This window comes from Drosophila albomicans, chromosome X, assembly GCF_009650485.2.
Source record: "Drosophila albomicans strain 15112-1751.03 chromosome X, ASM965048v2, whole genome shotgun sequence".
Taxonomy (NCBI): Eukaryota; Metazoa; Arthropoda; class Insecta; order Diptera; family Drosophilidae; genus Drosophila; species Drosophila albomicans.
The window spans coordinates 4,765,243-4,789,252 of record NC_047627.2 but is presented as its reverse complement, the minus strand read 5'-3'; the positions used below and the strand labels follow the sequence as shown (position 1 = coordinate 4,789,252).

The 24,010-nt window shown below is 37.2% G+C and overlaps 3 protein-coding genes across 12 annotated transcripts in view; 1 reads left to right on the top strand and 2 right to left on the bottom strand.

The window, feature by feature from the left end:
* The window catches only part of LOC117577952 (moesin/ezrin/radixin homolog 1), a 32,693-nt gene extending 23,521 nt beyond the window's left edge, over window positions 1-9,172 (top strand). For 4 of the 8 annotated variants that reach the window (XM_034262991.2, XM_034262992.2, XM_034262990.2 and 1 more), the window contains 7 exons: window positions 834-1,013; window positions 1,189-1,320; window positions 1,795-1,821; window positions 2,174-2,940; window positions 3,025-3,412; window positions 3,481-3,693; window positions 4,271-5,360. In XM_034262991.2, the coding sequence (XP_034118882.1) occupies window positions 834-1,013; window positions 1,189-1,320; window positions 1,795-1,821; window positions 2,174-2,940; window positions 3,025-3,412; window positions 3,481-3,693; window positions 4,271-4,435 (1,872 nt within the window). In that variant the 3' untranslated portion in view covers window positions 4,436-5,360. Of the gene's footprint in view, window positions 1-833; window positions 1,014-1,188; window positions 1,321-1,794; window positions 1,822-2,173; window positions 2,941-3,024; window positions 3,413-3,480; window positions 3,694-4,270; window positions 5,361-7,224; window positions 7,438-8,015 lie in introns of those variants that run through there. The other 4 variants (XM_052006147.1, XM_034262993.2, XM_052006134.1 and 1 more) reach the window with 3 other exon arrangements.
* On the bottom strand, window positions 5,425-9,932 carry LOC127565776 (uncharacterized). Of its 3 annotated transcripts, none has more exons than XM_052006178.1 (2): window positions 9,504-9,863; window positions 5,425-5,702 (listed from the first exon to the last, which is right to left on the bottom strand). In XM_052006178.1, exons 1-2 carry the CDS (start codon window positions 9,785-9,787, stop codon window positions 5,684-5,686), a joined length of 303 nt encoding a protein of 100 aa, XP_051862138.1. In that variant the 5' UTR covers window positions 9,788-9,863; the 3' UTR covers window positions 5,425-5,683. The 3 variants fall into 3 exon arrangements, 2 of the variants coding, with proteins under 2 accessions (XP_051862138.1, XP_051862130.1); XM_052006170.1 differs by lacking the exon at window positions 9,504-9,863 and adding an exon at window positions 5,760-6,114; XR_007955153.1 differs by lacking the exon at window positions 5,425-5,702 and adding an exon at window positions 9,420-9,446 and having other exon boundaries at window positions 9,504-9,932.
* Window positions 9,933-10,603: 671 nt separating this feature from the next.
* On the bottom strand, window positions 10,604-23,300 carry LOC117577951 (uncharacterized protein DDB_G0284459). Its single transcript, XM_034262987.2, has 5 exons — window positions 23,075-23,300; window positions 18,542-18,856; window positions 18,218-18,444; window positions 14,967-15,808; window positions 10,604-12,941 (listed from the first exon to the last, which is right to left on the bottom strand). The coding sequence occupies exons 2-5, from the start codon at window positions 18,734-18,736 to the stop codon at window positions 10,999-11,001; spliced, it is 3,207 nt and encodes a 1,068-aa protein (XP_034118878.1). The 5' UTR covers window positions 18,737-18,856; window positions 23,075-23,300; the 3' UTR covers window positions 10,604-10,998.
* Between the last annotated feature and the right edge of the window lie 710 nt (window positions 23,301-24,010).

Sequence of the window (24,010 nt, the reverse complement as noted above, 5' to 3'; positions counted from 1 at the left end):
ATTAAGTCATAGCGATGTTATGTTTTAAACTGAAATATCTATAATTATGCTCAGTTTAAATGAATTGCAATGAAATAAAATCAAAGTAATGTATCGATAACAGGAGATCGATAATATCGATCAAGCGTCAACTGTGTGTGAAGAAGGAATTATGTGCAAAAGTCGAAAAACATGTGAGAGAAGATGCACGTGTCGGCTAATTACGAACTCACACAGACACAGAAACAGAAAAACACACATTAACAATGGGAAGAAAATCACTTTTGGAAAACGAGCAAATGCAATCAACCATGACATCAACAACAACAGACAGAGGGACAGATAGCCAGCGATTGGATTGACTGACTGACTGACTGGTTGAGTTTATGCCTGGGTGCGGGGCAGCACAAAAACTATTATACAAGCACAAGCTGTGTCACATGTCCGATATGCAGGTGTATATATATTTGTATGTCACTTGACCAATTTGGAAAGCGCGTGGGCGAAAGGGGTTGTCAAATGGTGCAGAAAGATACGTGAGACAGCGAAAGTGAAATGCGAATGCGAATACGAATGCAAAATGCACATGAGCAAGGCACGTGATGGGAGGAGAGGTTTCCTCTAAGCTGTGCTACATACAACCTGTTATCGATATCACAAATTATCTTGAGACGCATTAATGCAAACTTCAAATGACAATCAAATTTGTAGAGCAATGTCATTCGATGTGGTATGCGCTTTAAAAGAATGTTTGCAGTCTTCAAATTCGAATTTCTACAACTTTAAAATATCTTTGTGTATTTTCCGATCAATTATAAATATGTTCTAATTTGAAATAAATTTTATCTTTGCAGCTAAATGTGCGCGTCACGACAATGGACGCCGAACTGGAGTTCGCCATTCAGTCGACAACGACGGGCAAACAACTGTTCGATCAGGTGGTCAAGACGATCGGCCTGCGTGAGGTTTGGTTCTTTGGTCTGCAGTACACGGACTCAAAGGGCGATTCCACATGGATCAAGCTATACAAAAAGGTAAGAGCATTGTTATACAAACTACAAACTACATATTTTCAGACAAAATATCACCGTAGAACAATGCTTGAAACACAAGCACACACACAAGAGAAACACACATAAATTATTTATATGTAGATAGTTTTAGAATTTAGACTAATAAAAAGGTTAACGTTCGCTCGCATGTCTCTAGCCCGAATCGCCGGCCATAAAGACTATCAAGTATTTGAAACGTGTTAAGAAATATGTGGACAAGAAGACAGCCGATAGCAATGGACACAATCAGACAGATGAGAGCGAAGAGGATGACGATGCCGATGATATGGTGGGCCTTACTAAAAAAACTACCACAAAACTGTCCTCAAAAAAGAAAAATTTGTCATGGTATTGTCGTCTAGCCCGATTGTAGCGTCCCACACAAAATATTGTGATTGTAGAAAGCCAATGTTTGTTGTCAAATTTGGCAACGTTGCAGTGGAAACTGGCAACGATTATTAAGCATCACAAAACTGTCCTGGAAATAAAACCTTTACCATGCTATTGCCGTCTAGACCGATTGTAGCGTCCCTCACAAAGTATTGTGATTGTAGAAAGCCAATGTTTGTTGTGAAATTTGGCAACGTTGCAGTGAAAACTGGCAACGATAATTAAGTATTTTTGCATGCCCTGTAGAGTTGTTAAACATAATTTCAGAACTTTATATTACTGATTACATTGAACTCTGATCTTTGATTGATTTCTCATTGAACATGCTGCGCACTTTGCACCGCTCGCACAATAATAAAACAAACTTCCACAGACTGGATCAATGCCGTTTTCCACATGGGTAAACTTGAGGGCAAATCATAAACACACAAAATAACCAAAAGCATAAATCAAATATGAATAAACATTTTAATTTTATTATTCGATAAGTTGCAAAAGAAGAATAATTTCAAAATTTAATGAACATTTTATAAATAAGTAGGAAAATAATACAAAATTGGTTGGAATTCTAAATCAACAAAATCAAAGTGAATTAGTAATTCTAAAAATTGAACAAAAATTTGGTATAAATATATAAGAATATTTAAAATTAGAGAAAATTCGAAATTTATTATATTATTATTTATTTATTATAAATTTGAAAAATTGTATTTGTCAATTGAAACTAATGAACTATATTTATCCGTGTGCAGGTGATGAATCAGGATGTGAAAAAGGAGAATCCCTTGCAATTCAGATTCCGTGCCAAATTCTATCCGGAAGATGTGGCCGAGGAGCTGATACAGGACATCACACTGCGCCTGTTCTATCTGCAAGTGAAGAATGCCATATTGACCGACGAGATCTATTGCCCGCCGGAAACGTCGGTGCTGCTGGCCTCCTATGCAGTGCAGGCGCGTCATGGTGATCACAATAAAACCACCCATACAGCCGGTTTCCTAGCGAACGATCGATTGTTGCCACAGCGCGTCATCGATCAGCACAAGATGTCCAAGGATGAGTGGGAGCAATCGATAATGACCTGGTGGCAGGAGCATCGCAGCATGCTGCGCGAGGATGCCATGATGGAGTATCTGAAAATTGCCCAGGATCTGGAAATGTATGGCGTCAATTACTTTGAGATCCGCAACAAGAAGGGCACCGATCTGTGGTTGGGCGTCGATGCCCTTGGCCTCAACATTTACGAGCAGGACGATCGATTAACGCCCAAAATTGGTTTCCCCTGGTCGGAGATCCGTAACATTTCCTTCTCCGAGAAGAAGTTCATCATCAAGCCCATCGACAAGAAGGCACCCGACTTTATGTTCTTTGCGCCACGCGTTCGCATCAACAAACGCATCCTGGCCCTCTGCATGGGCAACCATGAGCTGTACATGCGTCGTCGCAAGCCCGACACGATCGATGTGCAGCAGATGAAGGCGCAGGCGCGCGAAGAGAAGAATGCCAAACAGCAGGAGCGGTAAGTTGTGTCAATATATGTAGATCTTTCATCTTTCTTCATCTTCTCAATTAACAATTTTGTGTTGGTTTCATTTTCATACAGCGAAAAGCTGCAGCTGGCGCTGGCAGCACGCGAACGTGCCGAGAAGAAGCAACAGGAGTACGAGGATCGCCTTAAGCAAATGCAAGAGGAGATGGAACGTTCGCAGCGCGATTTGCTCGAGGCCCAGGAAATGATTCGCCGCCTCGAGGAGCAGCTGAAGCAGCTGCAGGCCGCCAAGGATGAGCTTGAGCTGCGCCAGAAGGAGCTGCAGTCGATGTTGCAGCGTCTCGAGGAGGCCAAGAACATGGAGGCCGTCGAGAAGGCCAAGCTCGAGGAGGAGATCATGGCCAAGCAACAGGAGGTGCAACGCATTCAGGACGAGGTCAATGCCAAGGACGAAGAGACCAAGCGTCTGCAAGACGAGGTCGAGGAAGCACGTCGCAAACAGGTAAATCTATTGTATATTGTATCAATTTTGGATATCAGCTTCTAAATTTGGTATTATGTGCTTTTTAGGCTGAGGCTGCTGCCGCTCTGTTGGCTGCATCGACCACGCCGCAACATCACCATGTGGCCGAGGATGAGAACGAGAACGAGGAGGAGCTGACGAATGGCGATGCCGGCGGCGATGTGTCGCGCGATTTGGACACGGACGAGCATATCAAGGATCCCATCGAGGACAGACGCACGCTGGCCGAGCGCAATGAGCGCCTGCATGATCAGCTCAAGGTGCGTTTTATCTAGCATATAGAAGAGTTGTTAATGCAAAGATTAAGAAAAACATTTCACAATCGATTTTAGTTAACTTTAAGTCTTGTTAAATTGTCATGTAAAGTTAGTTGTAAATTTTAGATTGAGTAGCGATCGCTTGCATGATCAGCTCAAGGTGCGTTTTATCTAGCATATAGAAGAGTTGTAAAAGCAAAGTTTAATTGGTGGTAGTTTAAGGAAAACATTTATCAATCGATTTTAGAGCTAGTTAAATTGTCATGTCAAGTTAGTTGTATGTTTACAATTGAGTATAGATAGGTTAAACAAGATGTTTATTTTAAAAGCGAATAGCACATCGATCATCAGTATGTTTGTAGAAAAACAAAGTTAGTCTTGATTGCAATTTGTACAAATTGATGAAGTGCTATTAACATCAATGGAAATTTTAAGACTAGTCAAGTCACTATTTGTTCGCATTAAGTAATTAAGCTTTTGGCATTGTTATTTTTCAACGTATACTTATTTTACTTACTTTTCTCTCTTTCTCTTTCTATTTGTGTGTCGCCATCTCGCTCATTTCGATACAACAACCCAGGCCTTGAAGCAAGATCTGGCGCAGTCACGCGACGAAACGAAAGAGACGGCAAACGACAAGATTCATCGCGAGAACGTGCGTCAGGGACGCGACAAGTACAAGACGCTGCGTGAGATCCGCAAGGGCAACACAAAGCGTCGCGTGGATCAGTTTGAGAACATGTAAAGCGGCATCCACGACGCTTTCTTCTACATCCAACTACTAGCAGCGCTCCATCCCTCCACCCCTAACCCCATCTCTCCGCCCCGCCCAAAATCACGTCGATGTAGCAAAAAAAAACAAAACAAAACAAAAAAAAAGGAAAACAACAAAAAAAACTATAATCAATTACACTCCACAGTTAATATGAAGCTTAAACAATTTATTTCAAATGAGTTATTTTTTTTTTAACCTGACCCGCGACGTGTATGTATAGAAAGTTGAAAAGAAAAACAAAAAACAAATAAAAATAAAAATATGAAAATGAAAATAAGAATATGAGCAGGAGATGAAATGAAGCGCAGCGTTATTTAAAACAAAAAATATATAAAAACAAAAAGAAAATAATAGAAGACACTTCCGCCAACGGTTTTGACAGTCTAGTGTTAAACGACAATCAATCAATCAATCGCCCCGCCCCATCCATGCAGTAAATAAATTTTATAGAATGGTCGCCAATTTTTGTGCACCAGCCAGGTCCAGAATCCCTCCTCTCTCCTCCCTAAGAGCTCCACATTGAGGAGAAACGAAACGCAGTAACAAGAAAAACAACAACTACAACTACAATAACAAACAACAACAACAGCAATTTGCATTTTCCCCCGTTATAAATATTATTTTTATTATTATATAATTACTATTTTTTTTTTAAATTTGTATAATTAAATAAGAACTTGATTAATTGTTTCTTAAATTAACTTGCGAAAGAAAACAAAACAAAAACAAACAAAAAGAAAACAATATTTTTAATTAATATTATTACAAAAAAAAAAAAAAACAAACAAACAAGAAAACGAAAACACAAGTGAGAAAAAGGATAAAAATATATTATATAAACTATATTTTTCTTCTTTATTTTTGTTTTGAAAAAAATCTTTAAAAAAAAACTATTGTGAAAAACCAAACAAAGAGTTTTTAAATTAAACAATAAAAATGTAAAACAAAACAAAAACAACTACAACAGTGACAATGAGCATTTATTCAAGATATTGAAAGAAAGAAAATGAACTTTTGGGATTTTGACAATTTCTATAGCATACTTTTATGCTGTCAAATTAAAAAAATTATCGACTAGGCGAATGAGTAATAAAATAAAAAAATCGAAAAATTGAAGTTCTAATGCTGAAAAGCATTTGTCAAGGTTAATTTTAATTTGATCGTTTTAGTAAAATGATTTGCTTGCACAGCATTAGCGACTTTTGACTTTGACTCGGTTTAATAATCGCCATTCAGTCTATGGGCAAATAAAATAATCAGGGAATGTGAAAACAGCTGTAGAATTAAATCTTACGCATCTATCATATTGAAATGGTATTTGTATAATTCCCTATAATAAAAAGACACATCCTTGTCCGGCACAACAAAGCATTTTTTCCATATGATGATCGCCGTATCAATCACATGATTATGGATTAGCATAGGATATCGATTGTGTATATCATCATACAGGCTAAGGAATTTTTCCGGTTCGAAGTCGTTCCGCATCGCCATCAAGACAGCCAAAGTATAGTTATATTTCTTTCTGTTCGCAGTGTAGACAGCCATTTTGCGGTCTTCTTCAGTCATTGTGCTCATTAGACGGACAAATAAAATAAATTTGGAAAAGGCGTGTGCGTATATAAAAATATTCAAATGTTTCTGTTCAGATCGTGTGATTGTATGGGATTGAGGAAATAATTGAAATGAACGAGTATCGTTCAATTGTTTCATGACATAGTTATGCTAGTTAACTTAGTTTTTGTGCCTAGCACAATTTCAAGTAGTTGGCAACGCTGCAGTTGTCAAATTTCACATTGCAAAAATCAAAGCATACTTTTAGGCTGCCCTAAATGACTGATTTTTTTATTAGCTTTTTCAAATACTACAATTTCGTTTTATAACGAGTATCGTTCAATTGTTTCATGACTTAGTTATGCTAGTTAACTTAGTTTTTGTGCCTTGCACTAATTTCAAGTAGTTGGCAACGATGCAGTTGTCAAATTTCACAATACAAAAATCAAAGCATACTTTTAGGCTGCCCGAAAAAAAAAGTGAATATAATTGACTGACTTTTATTATTTCCTTTTTTTAATGCTATAGTTTCGTTTAATATATTTTTTGTTAACCCATTTTTCCTCCGATGGTTCCTATAATGTGGTATGTATAACTATAGCGAAATTATAAATTCATGTGACAAACAGACAACGAAACGAACGCAAATTATTTTGAAATGCTTTTACTATTTTTTTTGTTGGATATTTTTTGTTTGTTACTAGCGCTTTATTAATGCAAATATCAAATTGATAACAATAGATACATGAGCTATATATTTATAAGTAAGTTTAATCAAATATTATTTTTGATCGAGTATATGTAAAATATATATATATATATCAAAAAAAAAAATCGGCTATACATATACAGTATTTATGTATAATATTTATACTATACCAATTAACCGCGCGTCTTAAGATTACAATCAATAAAAAAAAAAATGCATTTTTAAACTGTGTGTTTGTTTGTGTTTCGATTTGTTCGCTACATAAAAGATATACACGGTGTATATGTATGTATATAGGCTAATCTATGCATATAGATGTAGATATATGTGTATGTATATATATATATATAGATATGTATATGTATAAAGTATGTACTCATATAAAACAGCGTCTGCAAGACGAGGTCGAGGAAGCACGTCGCAAACAGGTAAATCTATTGTATATTGTATCAATTTTGGATATCAGCTTCTAAATTTGGTATTATGTGCTTTTTAGGCTGAGGCTGCTGCCGCTCTGTTGGCTGCATCGACCACGCCGCAACATCACCATGTGGCCGAGGATGAGAACGAGAACGAGGAGGAGCTGACGAATGGCGATGCCGGCGGCGATGTGTCGCGCGATTTGGACACGGACGAGCATATCAAGGATCCCATCGAGGACAGACGCACGCTGGCCGAGCGCAATGAGCGCCTGCATGATCAGCTCAAGGTGCGTTTTATCTAGCATATAGAAGAGTTGTTAATGCAAAGATTAAGAAAAACATTTCACAATCGATTTTAGTTAACTTTAAGTCTTGTTAAATTGTCATGTAAAGTTAGTTGTAAATTTTAGATTGAGTAGCGATCGCTTGCATGATCAGCTCAAGGTGCGTTTTTATCTAGCATATAGAAGAGTTGTAAAAGCAAAGTTTAATTGGTGGTAGTTTAAGGAAAACATTTATCAATCGATTTTAGAGCTAGTTAAATTGTCATGTCAAGTTAGTTGTATGTTTACAATTGAGTATAGATAGGTTAAACAAGATGTTTATTTTAAAAGCGAATAGCACATCGATCATCAGTATGTTTGTAGAAAAACAAAGTTAGTCTTGATTGCAATTTGTACAAATTGATGAAGTGCTATTAACATCAATGGAAATTTTAAGACTAGTCAAGTCACTATTTGTTCGCATTAAGTAATTAAGCTTTTGGCATTGTTATTTTTCAACGTATACTTATTTTACTTACTTTTCTCTCTTTCTCTTTCTATTTGTGTGTCGCCATCTCGCTCATTTCGATACAACAACCCAGGCCTTGAAGCAAGATCTGGCGCAGTCACGCGACGAAACGAAAGAGACGGCAAACGACAAGATTCATCGCGAGAACGTGCGTCAGGGACGCGACAAGTACAAGACGCTGCGTGAGATCCGCAAGGGCAACACAAAGCGTCGCGTGGATCAGTTTGAGAACATGTAAAGCGGCATCCACGACGCTTTCTTCTACATCCAACTACTAGCAGCGCTCCATCCCTCCACCCCTAACCCCATCTCTCCGCCCCGCCCAAAATCACGTCGATGTAGCAAAAAAACAAAACAAAACAAAAAAAAAGGAAAACAACAAAAAAAACTATAATCAATTACACTCCACAGTTAATATGAAGCTTAAACAATTTATTTCAAATGAGTTATTTTTTTTTTAACCTGACCCGCGACGTGTATGTATAGAAAGTTGAAAAGAAAAACAAAAACAAATAAAAATAAAAATATGAAAATGAAAATAAGAATATGAGCAGGAGATGAAATGAAGCGCAGCGTTATTTAAAACAAAAAATATATAAAAACAAAAAGAAAATAATAGAAGACACTTCCGCCAACGGTTTTGACAGTCTAGTGTTAAACGACAATCAATCAATCAATCGCCCCGCCCCATCCATGCAGTAAATAAATTTTATAGAATGGTCGCCAATTTTTGTGCACCAGCCAGGTCCAGAATCCCTCCTCTCTCCTCCCTAAGAGCTCCACATTGAGGAGAAACGAAACGCAGTAACAAGAGAAAAACAACAACTACAACTACAATAACAAACAACAACAACAGCAATTTGCATTTTCCCCCGTTATAAATATTATTTTTATTATTATATAATTACTATTTTTTTTAAATTTGTATAATTAAATAAGAACTTGATTAATTGTTTCTTAAATTAACTTGCGAAAGAAAACAAAACAAAAACAAACAAAAAGAAAACAATATTTTTAATTAATATTATTACAAAAAAAAAAAAAAAACAAACAAACAAGAAAACGAAAACACAAGTGAGAAAAAGGATAAAAATATATTATATAAACTATATTTTTCTTCTTTATTTTTGTTTTGAAAAAAATCTTTAAAAAAAAACTATTGTGAAAAACCAAACAAAGAGTTTTTAAATTAAACAATAAAAATGTAAAACAAAACAAAAACAACTACAACAGTGACAATGAGCATTTATTCAAGATATTGAAAGAAAGAAAATGAACTTTTGGGATTTTGACAATTTCTATAGCATACTTTTATGCTGTCAAATTAAAAAAATTATCGACTAGGCGAATGAGTAATAAAATAAAAAAATCGAAAAATTGAAGTTCTAATGCTGAAAAGCATTTGTCAAGGTTAATTTTAATTTGATCGTTTTAGTAAAATGATTTGCTTGCACAGCATTAGCGACTTTTTGACTTTGACTCGGTTTAATAATCGCCATTCAGTCTATGGGCAAATAAAATAATCAGGGAATGTGAAAACAGCTGTAGAATTAAATCTTACGCATCTATCATATTGAAATGGTATTTGTATAATTCCCTATAATAAAAAGACACATCCTTGTCCGGCACAACAAAGCATTTTTTCCATATGATGATCGCCGTATCAATCACATGATTATGGATTAGCATAGGATATCGATTGTGTATATCATCATACAGGCTAAGGAATTTTTCCGGTTCGAAGTCGTTCCGCATCGCCATCAAGACAGCCAAAGTATAGTTATATTTCTTTCTGTTCGCAGTGTAGACAGCCATTTTGCGGTCTTCTTCAGTCATTGTGCTCATTAGACGGACAAATAAAATAAATTTGGAAAAGGCGTGTGCGTATATATAAAAATATTCAAATGTTTCTGTTCAGATCGTGTGATTGTATGGGATTGAGGAAATAATTGAAATGAACGAGTATCGTTCAATTGTTTCATGACATAGTTATGCTAGTTAACTTAGTTTTTGTGCCTAGCACAATTTCAAGTAGTTGGCAACGCTGCAGTTGTCAAATTTCACATTGCAAAAATCAAAGCATACTTTTAGGCTGCCCTAAATGACTGATTTTTTTATTAGCTTTTTCAAATACTACAATTTCGTTTTATAACGAGTATCGTTCAATTGTTTCATGACTTAGTTATGCTAGTTAACTTAGTTTTTGTGCCTTGCACTAATTTCAAGTAGTTGGCAACGATGCAGTTGTCAAATTTCACAATACAAAAATCAAAGCATACTTTTAGGCTGCCCGAAAAAAAAAGTGAATATAATTGACTGACTTTTATTATTTCCTTTTTTTAATGCTATAGTTTCGTTTAATATATATTTTTTGTTAACCCATTTTTCCTCCGATGGTTCCTATAATGTGGTATGTATAACTATAGCGAAATTATAAATTCATGTGACAAACAGACAACGAAACGAACGCAAATTATTTTGAAATGCTTTTACTATTTTTTTTGTTGGATATTTTTTGTTTGTTACTAGCGCTTTATTAATGCAAATATCAAATTGATAACAATAGATACATGAGCTATATATTTATAAGTAAGTTTAATCAAATATTATTTTTGATCGAGTATATGTAAAATATATATATATATATATCAAAAAAAAAAATCGGCTATACATATACAGTATTTATGTATAATATTTATACTATACCAATTAACCGCGCGTCTTAAGATTACAATCAATAAAAAAAAAAATGCATTTTTAAACTGTGTGTTTGTTTGTGTTTCGATTTGTTCGCTACATAAAAGATATACACGGTGTATATGTATGTATATAGGCTAATCTATGCATATAGATGTAGATATATGTGTATGTATATATATATATATAGATATGTATATGTATAAAGTATGTACTCATATAAAACATATTTAGAAGGCACATAATTACAGGCGCATTCGTGCGCATGGATTGGGTTACTCGCTTGCTCGCTCTCTCTTTCATGCTCTCCCTCTTCCTCGCTTTTCGGAATTTACAATTGTTGCTCGGTTCTTCTGCCTTCAGTAGGGATTGACTGCAGCGAGTCCCACACGTCCGCCGGAGCGCGCAAACACCGGCTCCGCATAGCTGTGTCGATAGCCCTTCGGCATGCTGGCCAACGGCTTGCCACCGCCAGAGGGCGCCACACCAGCTGCACCGCTCCCTCCTCCTACACCGCTATTGCTGCTGCTGGGCGTGGGCGCTGGCGAGGGATAACGCTCTGCGTGATGCGAGACGCCGCCACGCGATGAGCTCGACTTTCCACCGGACTCCGCTGACTGAAGATATTCACGCGAATGCGCTCGCAGCTGATGACGCGACGAAGCACGTTCTCTCTCCCTTTCACGCTCCCGCTCCCGTTCCCTCTCTCTTTCACGCTCGCGCTCCCTCTCCCGCTCCCTCTCATGCCTATACACTTCATGGGCGTGCTCCTCGCCACGTCGCATGGGATAATCCCGCTCACGTCGCTCACGCTCCTGTCCATGCCGCAAGTTGCCGCTGCTGTTGCTGCTGTGTTGCTGATGCTGCAGTTGCTCCTGCTGCTGCCAATGCGAACGCTCTCGGGAACGTCCACGGCCACGGGGCAACAACGGTTCCGGCTGCATCGATTGCAGCGGCTCCTCATCATCCTCATCGCTCCACTGCTCCTCCACATAGCTGGGCGGCTCCAAGCTGCCGCGTCGCCGGCGCGACGATGAGCGATGATAGTCGCTGTTGTTGCCGGTTGCCGATGGTGGGACGCCATCGCGTTCGTCTAGATCGTAGCGACTGCTGCCGTTGCGTTCCATGGCCCTAAACTTGTCCTTGGCATCGTGGAAACGTTCACGGGGCGACACCTGACTGACGCTGTGCGTCTTGTTGCTGCTGCTGCTGCGTGGCGGCGGTGGCGGTTCATCGTTGCCGCTGCTGTTGTTGTTGTGGTTGCTGCTGCTGCTGTTGTTGTAGCGCATGCCCGTGGACTTCATCATCTTCTCCATGCTCTGGATGTATGGCAGGCTCTCGGCCTCGCGATATGGATTCCGATCACGTGAATGATCCCGATCGCGTTCCCTTTCACGCTCTCTTTCACGCTCACGCTCCCGTTCTCTCTCCCTTTCCCTTTCTCTGTCTCTGTTGTTGCTGCTGCTGCTGCGCGTCGCCTCGCCACGATGCACTGCAGCATACTTGTTGTGCTGCTGCTGCTGCTGATCGAATGGCAACTCTGCCGGATCCACATAGCGATGTCGACTGCCGCCATAACGTTGCGCCTCCTCGGCAGCATAAGACTTGAGCTGTTGCTGTTGTTGCTGTTGCTGCTGCTGCTTCTTCGATGCATACTCCATGAACTTTTGCTTGTCCGTCAGATTCTCCTTGCGATAGCCGCTCAGCGAATGCGGCTGCTGTTGCTGCGGCTCGCTGCACGGATCCGAGTCATCGAAATCATCGAGTTCATCATCATGCAACGAACGCTGCTTCACACGCTCCCTCTCCCTCTCACGCTCCCTTTCGCGTTCCCTTTCGCGCTCCCGCTCGTGACCCGAGAGCTTTTTGTTGAGCAAGCGATTGATCTCATTGTATTTGTCCGTGTCCCGCAATTTGGCTGCACCTCCGCCTCCGCCTCCCTCGTGCTTCAGCGGCTCTTGTTGCATCACACGATTGAATTTCGCATCATAGTCCGCCGGTCGCATGATGATCGGCTTGATCTCATCCTCTCGCGACCACGATTTGCTCGACGATGCCGGCGTCTTGGTGCGATCTCTATCGCGCTCTCGCTCCCTCTCACGCTCCCTCTCCCTCTCACGTTCGCGCTCTCTCTCGCTCTGCCGGGGCACATACGGCTTCGCTGGCAAGTCGCGCAGATAACTGTCCTCCGGCGGTTGCACGGCGCTCTTGCGCTTCAGCTGCGCATGCGGCGGCAGCGCAATCTGCGACGGCTTCAGCGCAATTACCGAATTGTCCGCCTCATTCGACCAGTGTTCGTCATCTGTTGGGAAGAGATTGGAATTTAGTATTTTTTGTGGGAAAAACTTAGTATGTTACAGTCGAGTTTTATAAAGAGAAGCTGTTGGCTTTAGCTGCTTTGCCTGACAATCTGGTATATTTTGAATGTACTACATCAATATACCAAATATGACCTACGGTATATTTTTGTATTTTGATATATTTTAAGAAAATAGTCTACTGGATTTTGATGAAGTTTTTCTACGCTAAAGTTTGATGAAGTTTGATAAAGTTTTTCTATGGCACAAAACGCATACTGCAATATGGTATATTTTCACATCTACGGTATATTTGAATGTAATTTTCCATCGATGGTCATATTTTAGTATTTTTGCGGTAATTATTCGGTATATTTAAAGAATAATACCTCACAGTTATTTATATTATATTTCTATAATTACTAACTAATTTACTTTTATTATTTTTAAAGAGTCTACTAGATTTTGATGCAGTTTTGATACGCTAAAGTTTCTGTTTGATTTTAATTGAAGCTTCAGTCAAATCTATTTAAGATGTTCGAAAGTTGTTCCTTGTTTCTAAAAAAAAAAAACTCAATTTAAGGTTATTTGAGAAAACTTATTGGAAATTCATATGCCAGACAACAAGAATTACTTCAATTAATCGAAATTTTGCAATCGCATTAAAGAAAATATGTTAGTATTAAGAAACTTTTCATTTATTTAAGTATAATTGTGGGACACTAGATAGCTATAAATGTCTATTCCATAGCAAAGTAAGAAAGCTGCTGTCGAGTGTGCTCGACTATGAGATACCCGCTACCCATTTGCAATAAAAGCAAAGCTGTGCGGTATTATTTATAAAGTATAACAAATGAACGTTATGAAAAATTTTTAACATATACCGAAGATTACTTTTGGTATATTGGTATGCTATTGCATAACTATATCGTATCGACTTTTGACACTGATCAAGAATATAACATATACATATACATATACTTTATAGGGTCGGAGATGCCTCCTTTTGTCTGTTACATTTATTTTCGTTAGGGTAACAGATATTAAAATGAAATTTACGATCAGATAAAAATTACAGAAGTTGTTTAAGAAATATTGACAAACAACGTTTACTGAAATCGGGTGTTAGTTGCTTTGGCTGACAATATATACTGTAAAGTATACCAAATGTAGTCTTCAATAAATTGCAGTATTTTTGGTATATTTCTAGTATATTAGTATACTAAAATGAGTAATGAAAATGGGTAGCAATCGGGCACATATGACTGTAGCCTTATTCCTTGCTAAATATCATTCTTCATATTTTATTCCTCAAATTTTATTCTTCAAATTTCAAATTTCATTCTTTAAATTTCATTTGCACATCATAATGTTATCATTGTCATAATTTAATATGGAATCAATCTCTTAAAGTCTTATTGTATTTTCATGGTGCTAAGATCACTAGCAGAAAAATACTGTCAACATTATGTTACGAACATTTGATCTTAACGTTGCGTTACCTATTTGTCAAGCTGTTGAAATTGTGACAAAATAAGTTGCTTCTATATATACTATTGTCAGTTATCAATTCAAATTAAATACATTGTTGTTTCTCCTGTTTCGACTGCAACTATAATCATATATGGGTAATTCTCTGACGGATGTTGCGTGCGATCATCTTTACAGTTAAAAAAAAAACATAAACTAAAACAATTTTAAAACTAAGTGAATGTTATTCTTTAGATTAACACTATTTTTAGAGCTAAGATTGATTTTAGGAACTTGATCTATTTTACGATAAAATATATAAATTCGTTCATTTTTTGGGTTTGCGTACGAATTTGTTAATTTTTGCAATTATCAGAACAGAAAACAAAACAGAAAAAAATTCTAAAACTGTTCTTAGCTCTAATTAAAGTACTAATTTGGAGAATAACCTTTACTTATTTTTAAAATTGTTTCAGTTTACGTTTTTTTTCACTGTCGCACGGGACAAATCCGTCAGAGAATTATCCATATGTAGATCACTGATCTCTTTTTCCACTCACCACTTGAACTATTCAGCTCTTGTCGCTCTGGACTCGGCGCCAGATCGGAGCCAATGCCCGAGGAGCCACGCGAGGACACCTGCTTGCCGTTGGCATTGGACGCAGATGCCGCTGCTGCAGCGGATGTGGCGCCACCGACAGCTGCTGAGGGGCTGCCGCCAGCTGTGGCAGCGCCGTGGCCGGAGGCAGTGGCGCCTTTGGGCGTGCCAGCGCCGCCCACAATCAAGGCGTTGCGACAGCGACGCAGCTCGATGGCCGTCAGATTGCCCTTGGAGCGATGCACCGTGTCGTAGTCGCGAGGCGGCAACAACAATGGCGGACCGTTGCCATTGAGTTTGGCCCGCAGCTCGGCGGCCAGCGAATCGAATAGATCGCTGTTCTGTTGTGCCGTCAGCGGCGGATGATGTGATGATGATGAGTGCTGTGAATGATGCTGTGAGTGTTGTGAGTGCTGATGTGAATGATGCTTTCCACTGTTGTTGTTGCTGCTGTTGCTGTTGTTGTGGTTGCCACCATGTGGCGGAGAGCGGGAGACTGGAGAACCAGCCAAACCGTGCTCCTCGCTGCACTCCGATTCACGTGTGCTGTTGCCCGTGTCGCTGCCTAAGGAGCTGCTGAAACGCTTCGGCGATGTCTCGTGACGTCGCTGCTGATGTTGCTGCTGTTGCTGCTGCTGATGATGTGAATATCCACCGCCATTGGAGTGATGCGATTGCGACTGCGACTGCGACAGATGGTGCGACGACTTGTGAGAGCTTTCGTGACGTTTCTCTGAGCTGTGGCTGCTGCCGTGTCCTTGTCCTGGTCCTCCGCCAGCGGGCAGAGGCGGCAAAATGCCCAATCTGCATTGAAAAATGGAGTAGCGATCGATCAGTATTCATGATTTTTAAAACATTTCAAATAATTGAATCGGAAATCACATTTATTCAATTAAAAGCAGTTTTGTAATAGAGCTTTTCAAATAATTTGTATTTGAATTTATGTGTTTATGAAATATTAATCAATTCCGAAACTAATTTACTCAAAGGAAACATCATATTGGGAGAAATACCATCACATTTTCTTAAGAAACATATTACTTTTGTAATTCTTGAACTTTGAAAAGAAAAATATTATGAACCCACATAAATAATTCTCTTAAAGTTAATATTGATCAGATGAAAAACTTATTTTTAAAAGTGAATATACAAAAAATTTGATTTGGAAGTTTTATTCACTACCTAATATTAGTCTAAAGTATAGAATTCTATTGGAATTTACATTTAAGAACTATTCAATGCTGCTTAATATTAATCTGCAATGAAAATAGGAGAGATATTAATGAAATGATTTGAACCTCGCAAATATATCTCAGTATTAAAAGAACAACTATGTATTATATTAAAATCAATCATTTTAGAAGAGCTTATTCTTACACAACAAGAAAAAATCTAGATTGAGAACAAGATTTGAAATCTTGACTTTGGGGCTTTTCAAATTACTTTTGTATGCAAGCCTCATAGAACTCTTAAGCTCTTTATGAAGTATAACCATATGCAATAGGTCTTTAGTTTTGTAGCATAGAAGTAAATGAAAAATAACTGAACGCCACAGGAGTTGCTTATATCATTTTGTGTGCTATTTCGTTGCTCGTGGGAAACTGTCTCTCTCCCTCTCCCCCTCTCTCTCCCCCTCTCTCTCTCTCTTCTGATCTTTCATTAATTGGGAGTGCCGTCTTCAACTGAAAATGCAACTTGCAACTGCATTGCTAGGCATTAACATTAGTGCCACAGCTGCCCCATTGGCTAATGGAGTGTCTAAGTGAGCAGGTTGGCAACTTTGCTTCCTGCTTGTTGCGGCACTCAATTGATTGCGATTTGCGGTAAATTTGAAGACCCCCAGCTAAAAACAGCTAAAAACATCGCCGAAAAGTGCTGCCACATGATGTTTTGTGTATGCCACGTAAATGAAATTATTCGCAAGTTGATTGGAACTGGCTTAAAGCAAACACAATTTATATAACTGTCTTCAAATCTATGGCAATAGATAAGAAAATTTGTCTGCCAAAAGTCTTGCATAAGAATTGGACAATCTTTTTATCTTGGAATCGCAATTACTTTTTTATACAGCATATCCCACAGTAAAATATGTGAAATGGAGTCGAATTAACCTAAAACTAATAACATAAATACATGAAAAAATACCTAAATTCTTTCTAAATTATTTGAATTTACTGAGTATACTTTTTTGTAAGTTTAAGCTGAAACTTAAGTCAATAAATGAGAATTTATATAATTAAAAGTAATCTACAAATTCAAATCTATTTTTTTAAAAATGTAAACAGAAGTAAAACAGTTGAATAAAAATAAATACATTAAAGGATAAATCTACTATTTTCTACTTTTACCTACATTTTATTAATGTGTCTTGAACAGTCTAGACTTTTACAATTTAAATAGATATTTAAAGAAATTAAAACGAATTAACAAAATAAAGAATAGTCTACTGTTTTCTGTCTTGAATTTTCTTAATATTTACAATTTGGTAATGTAATTTAAATCACATCATATGAATATGAAATGAATAAATTTTTTTTTCCTACATTTATTTAAGATTTACTTATTGGTCTTTTAGCTTACTTAAATATGAATTAATAATGTTGGAAATAACATAAAAATCGAGAAAATCTACTATTTCTTATATGAATTGAAATCGTAGTACATAACAATAAACTTTATAAAGAACAGCATATTAAATAAATGCAACAATATGATCGTTTTTGCTTTGTGTATTAGATATATGTATATTTAGCAACCCTTCTAGAGTTCATAGATACAATTCTTTTGAATTTAGAGTCTCTTTTAACATGCAACAGAACGCAACTACTTTATATACTTTTATTTATCAATTAAACTCTATTCTAATCAAATTACATCAATGTCATTGAACATTTTCCTACTAGGTCTATCACAGTCGAATGTGATTCACATCAAATCAGCTATTCATTCATTCATGTTTATTTAGTAACCCTTTTAGAATTCATCTGTTAATAAATATCGAACTATCGATAGATACAACTCTTTTGAATTTAGAGTCTCTTTTAACATGCAACTGAATGCAACTACTTTAGATACTTTTATTCATCAATTAAAACACTGTTATAATCAAATTACTTCAATGTCATTGAACAGTTTTCTACTGGGTCTATCTATCTATCGAATGTGATTCAAATCAGATCAGGTATTCATTCATTCATGGTGTGTGCGACTTACCTGGTCTCGAGCTCCTCGAAACGCTTTTGATTGTCGGGCCGATTGATGAGTATTTGCAATTGTAGATGCAACGCCTCAGCCGTTGTCTCCGAGTCGCAACGATAGGCGTGCACATGCAGCGGGCACTTGGTGGCCGGATTATAGAGGAGCAGCACACAGGCAACGATGTCATCGGTTTGCACGGAGCTGGTTATGGCACTGTGTGGTATTAAATGCTTCGATGCGCCCTATAATACACAACAAAAAGAGGAAAAAACGAATGGATGTTGCATGATGGAAGAGGAGGAGGAGGAGGAAAGTGAATGCCACAACTTTGTTACTCACCTGCACGATTTTGATGCCCTTGTGCGAGACCTGCAACGTCACCTTGAGCGGCTCCTGGCTGCGCGATCTGTCCACCAGATACGGCAGCACTGAGTTAATGACGCGAGCACCCCGCAATCCCTTCGCCTCCTCGGCACCAAGGAACCACACATAGTACGAGGCCTTCTGGACGTCGCGACGCAAGCGTAGCGCCATCTTGACACCAAATCGAAATTTCGTTTAGCGATTTATCGATTCTCTCTCCCTCTCCCTCTCTCTCTCTCTCTCTCTCGCTCACTGTCTTTACCAATTTCAAAGGCAACTGCTGATGAGCATCTGCAAATGAGATTAAAGACATTGAAATTGTGAAAATTAAGCTTTGATTTATAGAATGTTCAGCAGAGTACGTTGAGAATTCTGCTTATTATAATTGCTGATTTGTAACAAGTAAGAAATCTACAGTCGAGTGTGATCGAATGTGATATACCAGCTACCCATTTCAATCAAAAGCAAAACAGTGCGGTATTATACCGCAAAAAATACTAAAATATACCGAATGCAATACTTTGTATATTGGTATACTATTACATTATAGTGCGGTATTACTATTAAAATATACCAAAATAATATACCAAAAAGTACTAAATTATACCGACTGCTATATTTAGTGTATTGGTATACTATTAAATTCCAGTGTGGCATTATTCTTAAAATAGTCCATATTAATATACCGACAAAAATACTAAAGCATACTGAAGGCTATATTTGGTATATAGGCACTATTACTTTAAAGTTTAGTTTTATTCTTAAAATATGCCAAATTTATATACCTTAAAATATACCGAAGGTCATATTTGGTATATTGGTATACTATTACATGACTATATCGTATCGGTTAATTCTGCCTTTTAACTTTTTCTGCAGACACAGAGTTAAAATAACCGCAGAATTGAGTTTGATGTTTAGCAAACTAAATAAAAAATGCAAAGCATTCCTCACATTTTTTTATAAATAATTCAAAATTAAATTAAACTGCGCTTGCAACAAAAACATAAATGTCAAAGATATTCCAGTTTAATTTCTCATGTAGAATTCAGCTTAATTCTGATATTTAAAATGTTCTCAAGAATTGAGTTTGATCTTTAATAAACAAAATATTAAATACAAAGCATTTGCAAAAATATATTAAAATCAAATTGAATTGCGTTTGCTTATAAAATTTATATTAATACTGAAAGTACACAGAATTGATTTTTGAATATAATTTATTTCATTTTAAACTCGATTAAAAATGCAAAGCATTCGCCACATAAATATTTAAGCATTCAAGTGCTGCAGCTAAAGCAAAATGCCGGAGAAATTTCAAGTTAAATTTCCCAAGAATCTTAAATCGAAATAAACGTATGAGAAAGCGGCTTATACTTAGATCAGAAGGTCATTAGAATGAAGCTGCTAAATGCAAATCCAATTTAAAATATGCATTTTTATTAGGGGAGCTCAACGTGCGGCAATCGGATGATCATCAATCACAGATGAAACTGAGCAGGAGACATTTGCGTCATCCGAGTGAGTGTGTGTGTGATTATATGTGTGTGTGTAGAATGCCGAGTGATCACAACGCATCGCATCGCATCCCATCGCACAAGTGCATATAATATTTATGCTCATGTTAGTTATGGTTACGGGCATCTAACGGAATCATTTTTAGACAAATTTCAATTCGAAAGAGCCGCAAGAGAAGCCAAGGCAGCCAAGCAAACAGCCGCTCTGTCCACTGGTGTGTCATAATACTATGTTTCCAGTCTCCAGTCTTGGGGGATTTTGAAAAACACACAGAAAACAAAAAAAATGGTGCTAACACACACACACACACACACAAGCCGAAGAACGGTATTAATGTTGTTGATATACTCGTATATCTTCTCAATAATATTCATAATCGATGAGCTGGTACAACTTGTTGTGCGACATCTCGCTTCTCGCATCGCGTAGGCCAAAAAGAATCTCGAATCTTGTTTTATTTGATGTTTTTTTTTTTCATTCCAAGTCCGTTGTTGTTGAGTTTCAAGATATTTATCAATGTTATACGGCTGCCACAATGTGTGTGTGCCTTTGAAATTTACATATGACACAAAAGCGGCCCACAGCACACGGCAATAACACAAAACACAAAAGCTGCTAAACAAACGAAATTATTAACCTCAAAAAGCGAAATAAACACATTTGAAATTTATTTCTTCTGAAAAGTACCAAGAGAATATCGCACTCACACACACATACAAAATGTGGAAAAACACCTGAACTTTATCTGAATGGTTTTATTTATTACGTAAATCTGATCTTATATTATGATATTTGTCATCCTTCTCAACTGGTTTCTACTAAGCTCTCCGAAACAATTGAGCAAAGAAAAAAAGGTCTACCACGGGTGGCATTTGTTGTTATATATTTGAACTGAACTTTGTTTATAAGAAATAAATCTTCATACACTCTAGGTTTGTGTTTTTATTTAATGAATTTTTTCAGGCCATTTAAATGAATCAGTTTTTATGCCCTCATAAATGGAGAATTTTTGTGTTTGCTTTCAAAAGTTAGAACTCGATTCATTTGCAAGGTGATCAGTATAAACCTGTATACCGTGTGATTTGTGGCAATAAACTTTGATAATATCCTGATCATTTTAGCTTATAACAACAAATTATTGGTCATAATGTATTAAGCCCACAAGCTGTGTCTAATTGTGAATTAAAAATGCAGTAATTTATTGCAAACATAAGGTAAATAATTCGTAAAATTATTATTACTATAGATCCTCAGCTTAATACTATAAATTCATCTGAGCAGAGCTAGTTTTATTCTAAATTCTATTTAATATTGTGTCTGATTTTCAGTTAAATAAAATCTATTCTTATATTTTGTCTGTCAGCTTGACATTCAATTGTTATTTCGTTATTTCGTATGCGACTGCCAGCACCGACAGTTAAAAATTTAATTTATGTTATTCAACCGTAATTATCCAAAATTACCAAGCAATCAAAATAGATTGCACTTTGGTATATAATGTTTGTGAGTGGAATACACGAAAAGCAAATGTTTCTTTTTTATGTGCTCCTGGATTTCTTTAGAAATTTGTGGAATTATTCTGTGAAGTCTATCGAAGCAATTTGAAATACGAAACAAGGAAAACAAAAAAAAAAAATAAAATAAAAGAAAATAATAAAACGGTATCGAAAAATTTCAGAATTTTAACTAAATTTGTGATCAATAAAATATTTCAAACAAATTAGAAATTAGAAATAATGAAGATTAAATATTCCGATTCGTTTTAGTATCAGATTGTTGAAAAAGATAAACTGAATTTCAGTTTCATAAACTAATTCAAATTTTTAAACATCCCGTTTTAAGTTTGTTTAAAAATGATTAATGTTAAATATTCCATTTGTTTTAAAATAAAAACTGCAGATATTTAACTTAATTTGTGTTTAATCAAATATTTCAAACTAACTTTAAGTTTTTAATACTCCAGTTTAAGTTTGTTCAAAAATAATGAATTTTAAATAATCCGTTTGTTTCAGTTTCACTTTGTTTACAAATAAACAAAATTCAGACTTTTTACTCGAGTTTTGTTAAATAAAATATTTACTACTTGAGCTTAAGCTTGCTTTAAGAGTTCCATAAAATATTTCAAAGGAATTTTAATATTAAAAATCCAGTCTCAGATTGTATATGAAAAAAAAAAATATAATTAATTGCAATTAGTTGCTCAATAAAATATTTTTAGCTGAGCGTGTGCATATTTTTGCATACAAATGTATTCTATATTTATCAGTTGAACGTGTACTTTTGCACATCAGTGTACATAGAATGTGAGCATGTGGAATGAATTTCTGATTTGGTTTTCAGACTGTTTTGCTTGTGCTTGTTGTTTTTGTTTTTTTGTGATTATCCATTGTTGTTGTTGTTGTGGTTCTAGGTGTTGTTAGCGCCCTCTTTTCTGTGTGTGTTTCTGTTGTTGTTGTTGTTTTTGGCTAGACTCGATTGGAAGTCGCAATTGTCATTCTTTTGGCATTCTCTTCTGCTGCTTCGCTTATTGGATTTTGCTTTGCGCGTCTCACATTAAAATGGGTTAAGCGCATTTGACGAAGAAGCAAAAATTGCTGACACACACACACACATGCAGACAAACACGCAGACATAAAAGTACGCGCGGCACTTGCACTGTTTTTGTATTTGTTTGTACTTTTTTTGTTTTTGTTTTTGGGCTCTCTTTGCGTTTGTTTGGCTGCCTTTGCCTTTGCGTTTGTGTTGTTGTTGTTGTCGTTACTGGCATTTGCTCCATTTCAGTTGAACTCGATCAATGAACCGTTTAATACACTAACACACACACACACATGCACACATGCACACACACTCAAGTTGTAGCGTTTAAATTTCTACAAAACTTATTTGATTAACGGTAATTGCAAGAGAGCGAGAGCAACGCGCGCTCTCACTCACTCATTGCCTCTTTCTCTGGCTCTTCATTAAGAGAGCAAGCAATACACATACACACACCTTTGCTTATGCACAGAAACAAAAATAATGAAAAGCGCGGCTCGCCAAGCTGAGCTTTTTATTTTGCTTTGCTAAGCTTCGTTGTTGTTGTACTACACTTTGTAAGCTCGACTGTTAATTGTTGTTGCTTTTGTTTTTAGGCTTTTGAGAGAAACGTTACGTTCGAACGCGTCGCGCAACTGACGACGTCTCAACGCTTTGGCCGCCTGCTATCGACTGACTTTAGCTAAAAACTGGTGGCTGCTGACTGCCTGCCTGCCTGGCTAACTGCCGTCCGGCAGGTATGCGCCACACACACACACACACACACATGCATACACTTGATACTTGTATGTATGTTTGTTTGTGGCTGTGTTGCCGCAAAGAAAGTCAAGTCGCACGTACTGAACGACGTCGCTGCAGCTGCGCTGCGACTGCGCTGCCGCCACAAGTCTTTGGCTGGAATGTTTTGAAATTAAAAGTTGTTGGGTTTTTGGGCGCAGTGGTTGCTGTTGCTGTTGTTACTGTTGCCGTTGCTGTTGCTGTTGCTGTTGCTGTTGGCCCTGGCCAAGCCAGGCCAGGCCAAGACAGCGGCTGCTTGCTGCCTATTTTTTTTTTATATTTTTGGCTTAGACAGGTGTACGCTGAGGTGGCGGAGGCAGAGAAACGTCGACATCGACGGCGGCTGCAGTTGTTGTTGTTGCTGTTGTTGTTATTGATAGTGTAGCATTGAGCACTTTTGAAAAGCCGTCGTCGTTTCTATGCATTCTACAAGTTTTCCATCGACACACACAAATACAATTTGCGCTGCGCAAAATTGAAAAACTTGGCATTTAACTTGGCCAAGTGAAATCTGCAAAAATTATTCTATATGTCTATAATCAGACACATTTTGTTGTTATTATTGTTTTGTTGTTGTTGTTGTTGTGATTATTATTGCTGCTGCTGCTGCGGCGG

Coding starts and splice junctions, on each gene's coding strand:
- LOC127565776 (XM_052006178.1), bottom strand. CDS start 9,787: ATGAGCACAATGACTGAAGAAGACCGCAAAATGGCTGTCTACACTGCG.
- LOC117577951 (XM_034262987.2), bottom strand. CDS start 18,736: ATGGCGCTACGCTTGCGTCGCGACGTCCAGAAGGCCTCGTACTATGTG. Junction 18,445..18,541: donor AGGGCATCAAAATCGTGCAG/GTGAGTAACAAA, acceptor TGTGTATTATAG/GGCGCATCGAAGCATTTAAT. Junction 15,809..18,217: donor TTCGAGGAGCTCGAGACCAG/GTAAGTCGCACA, acceptor TTTTCAATGCAG/ATTGGGCATTTTGCCGCCTC.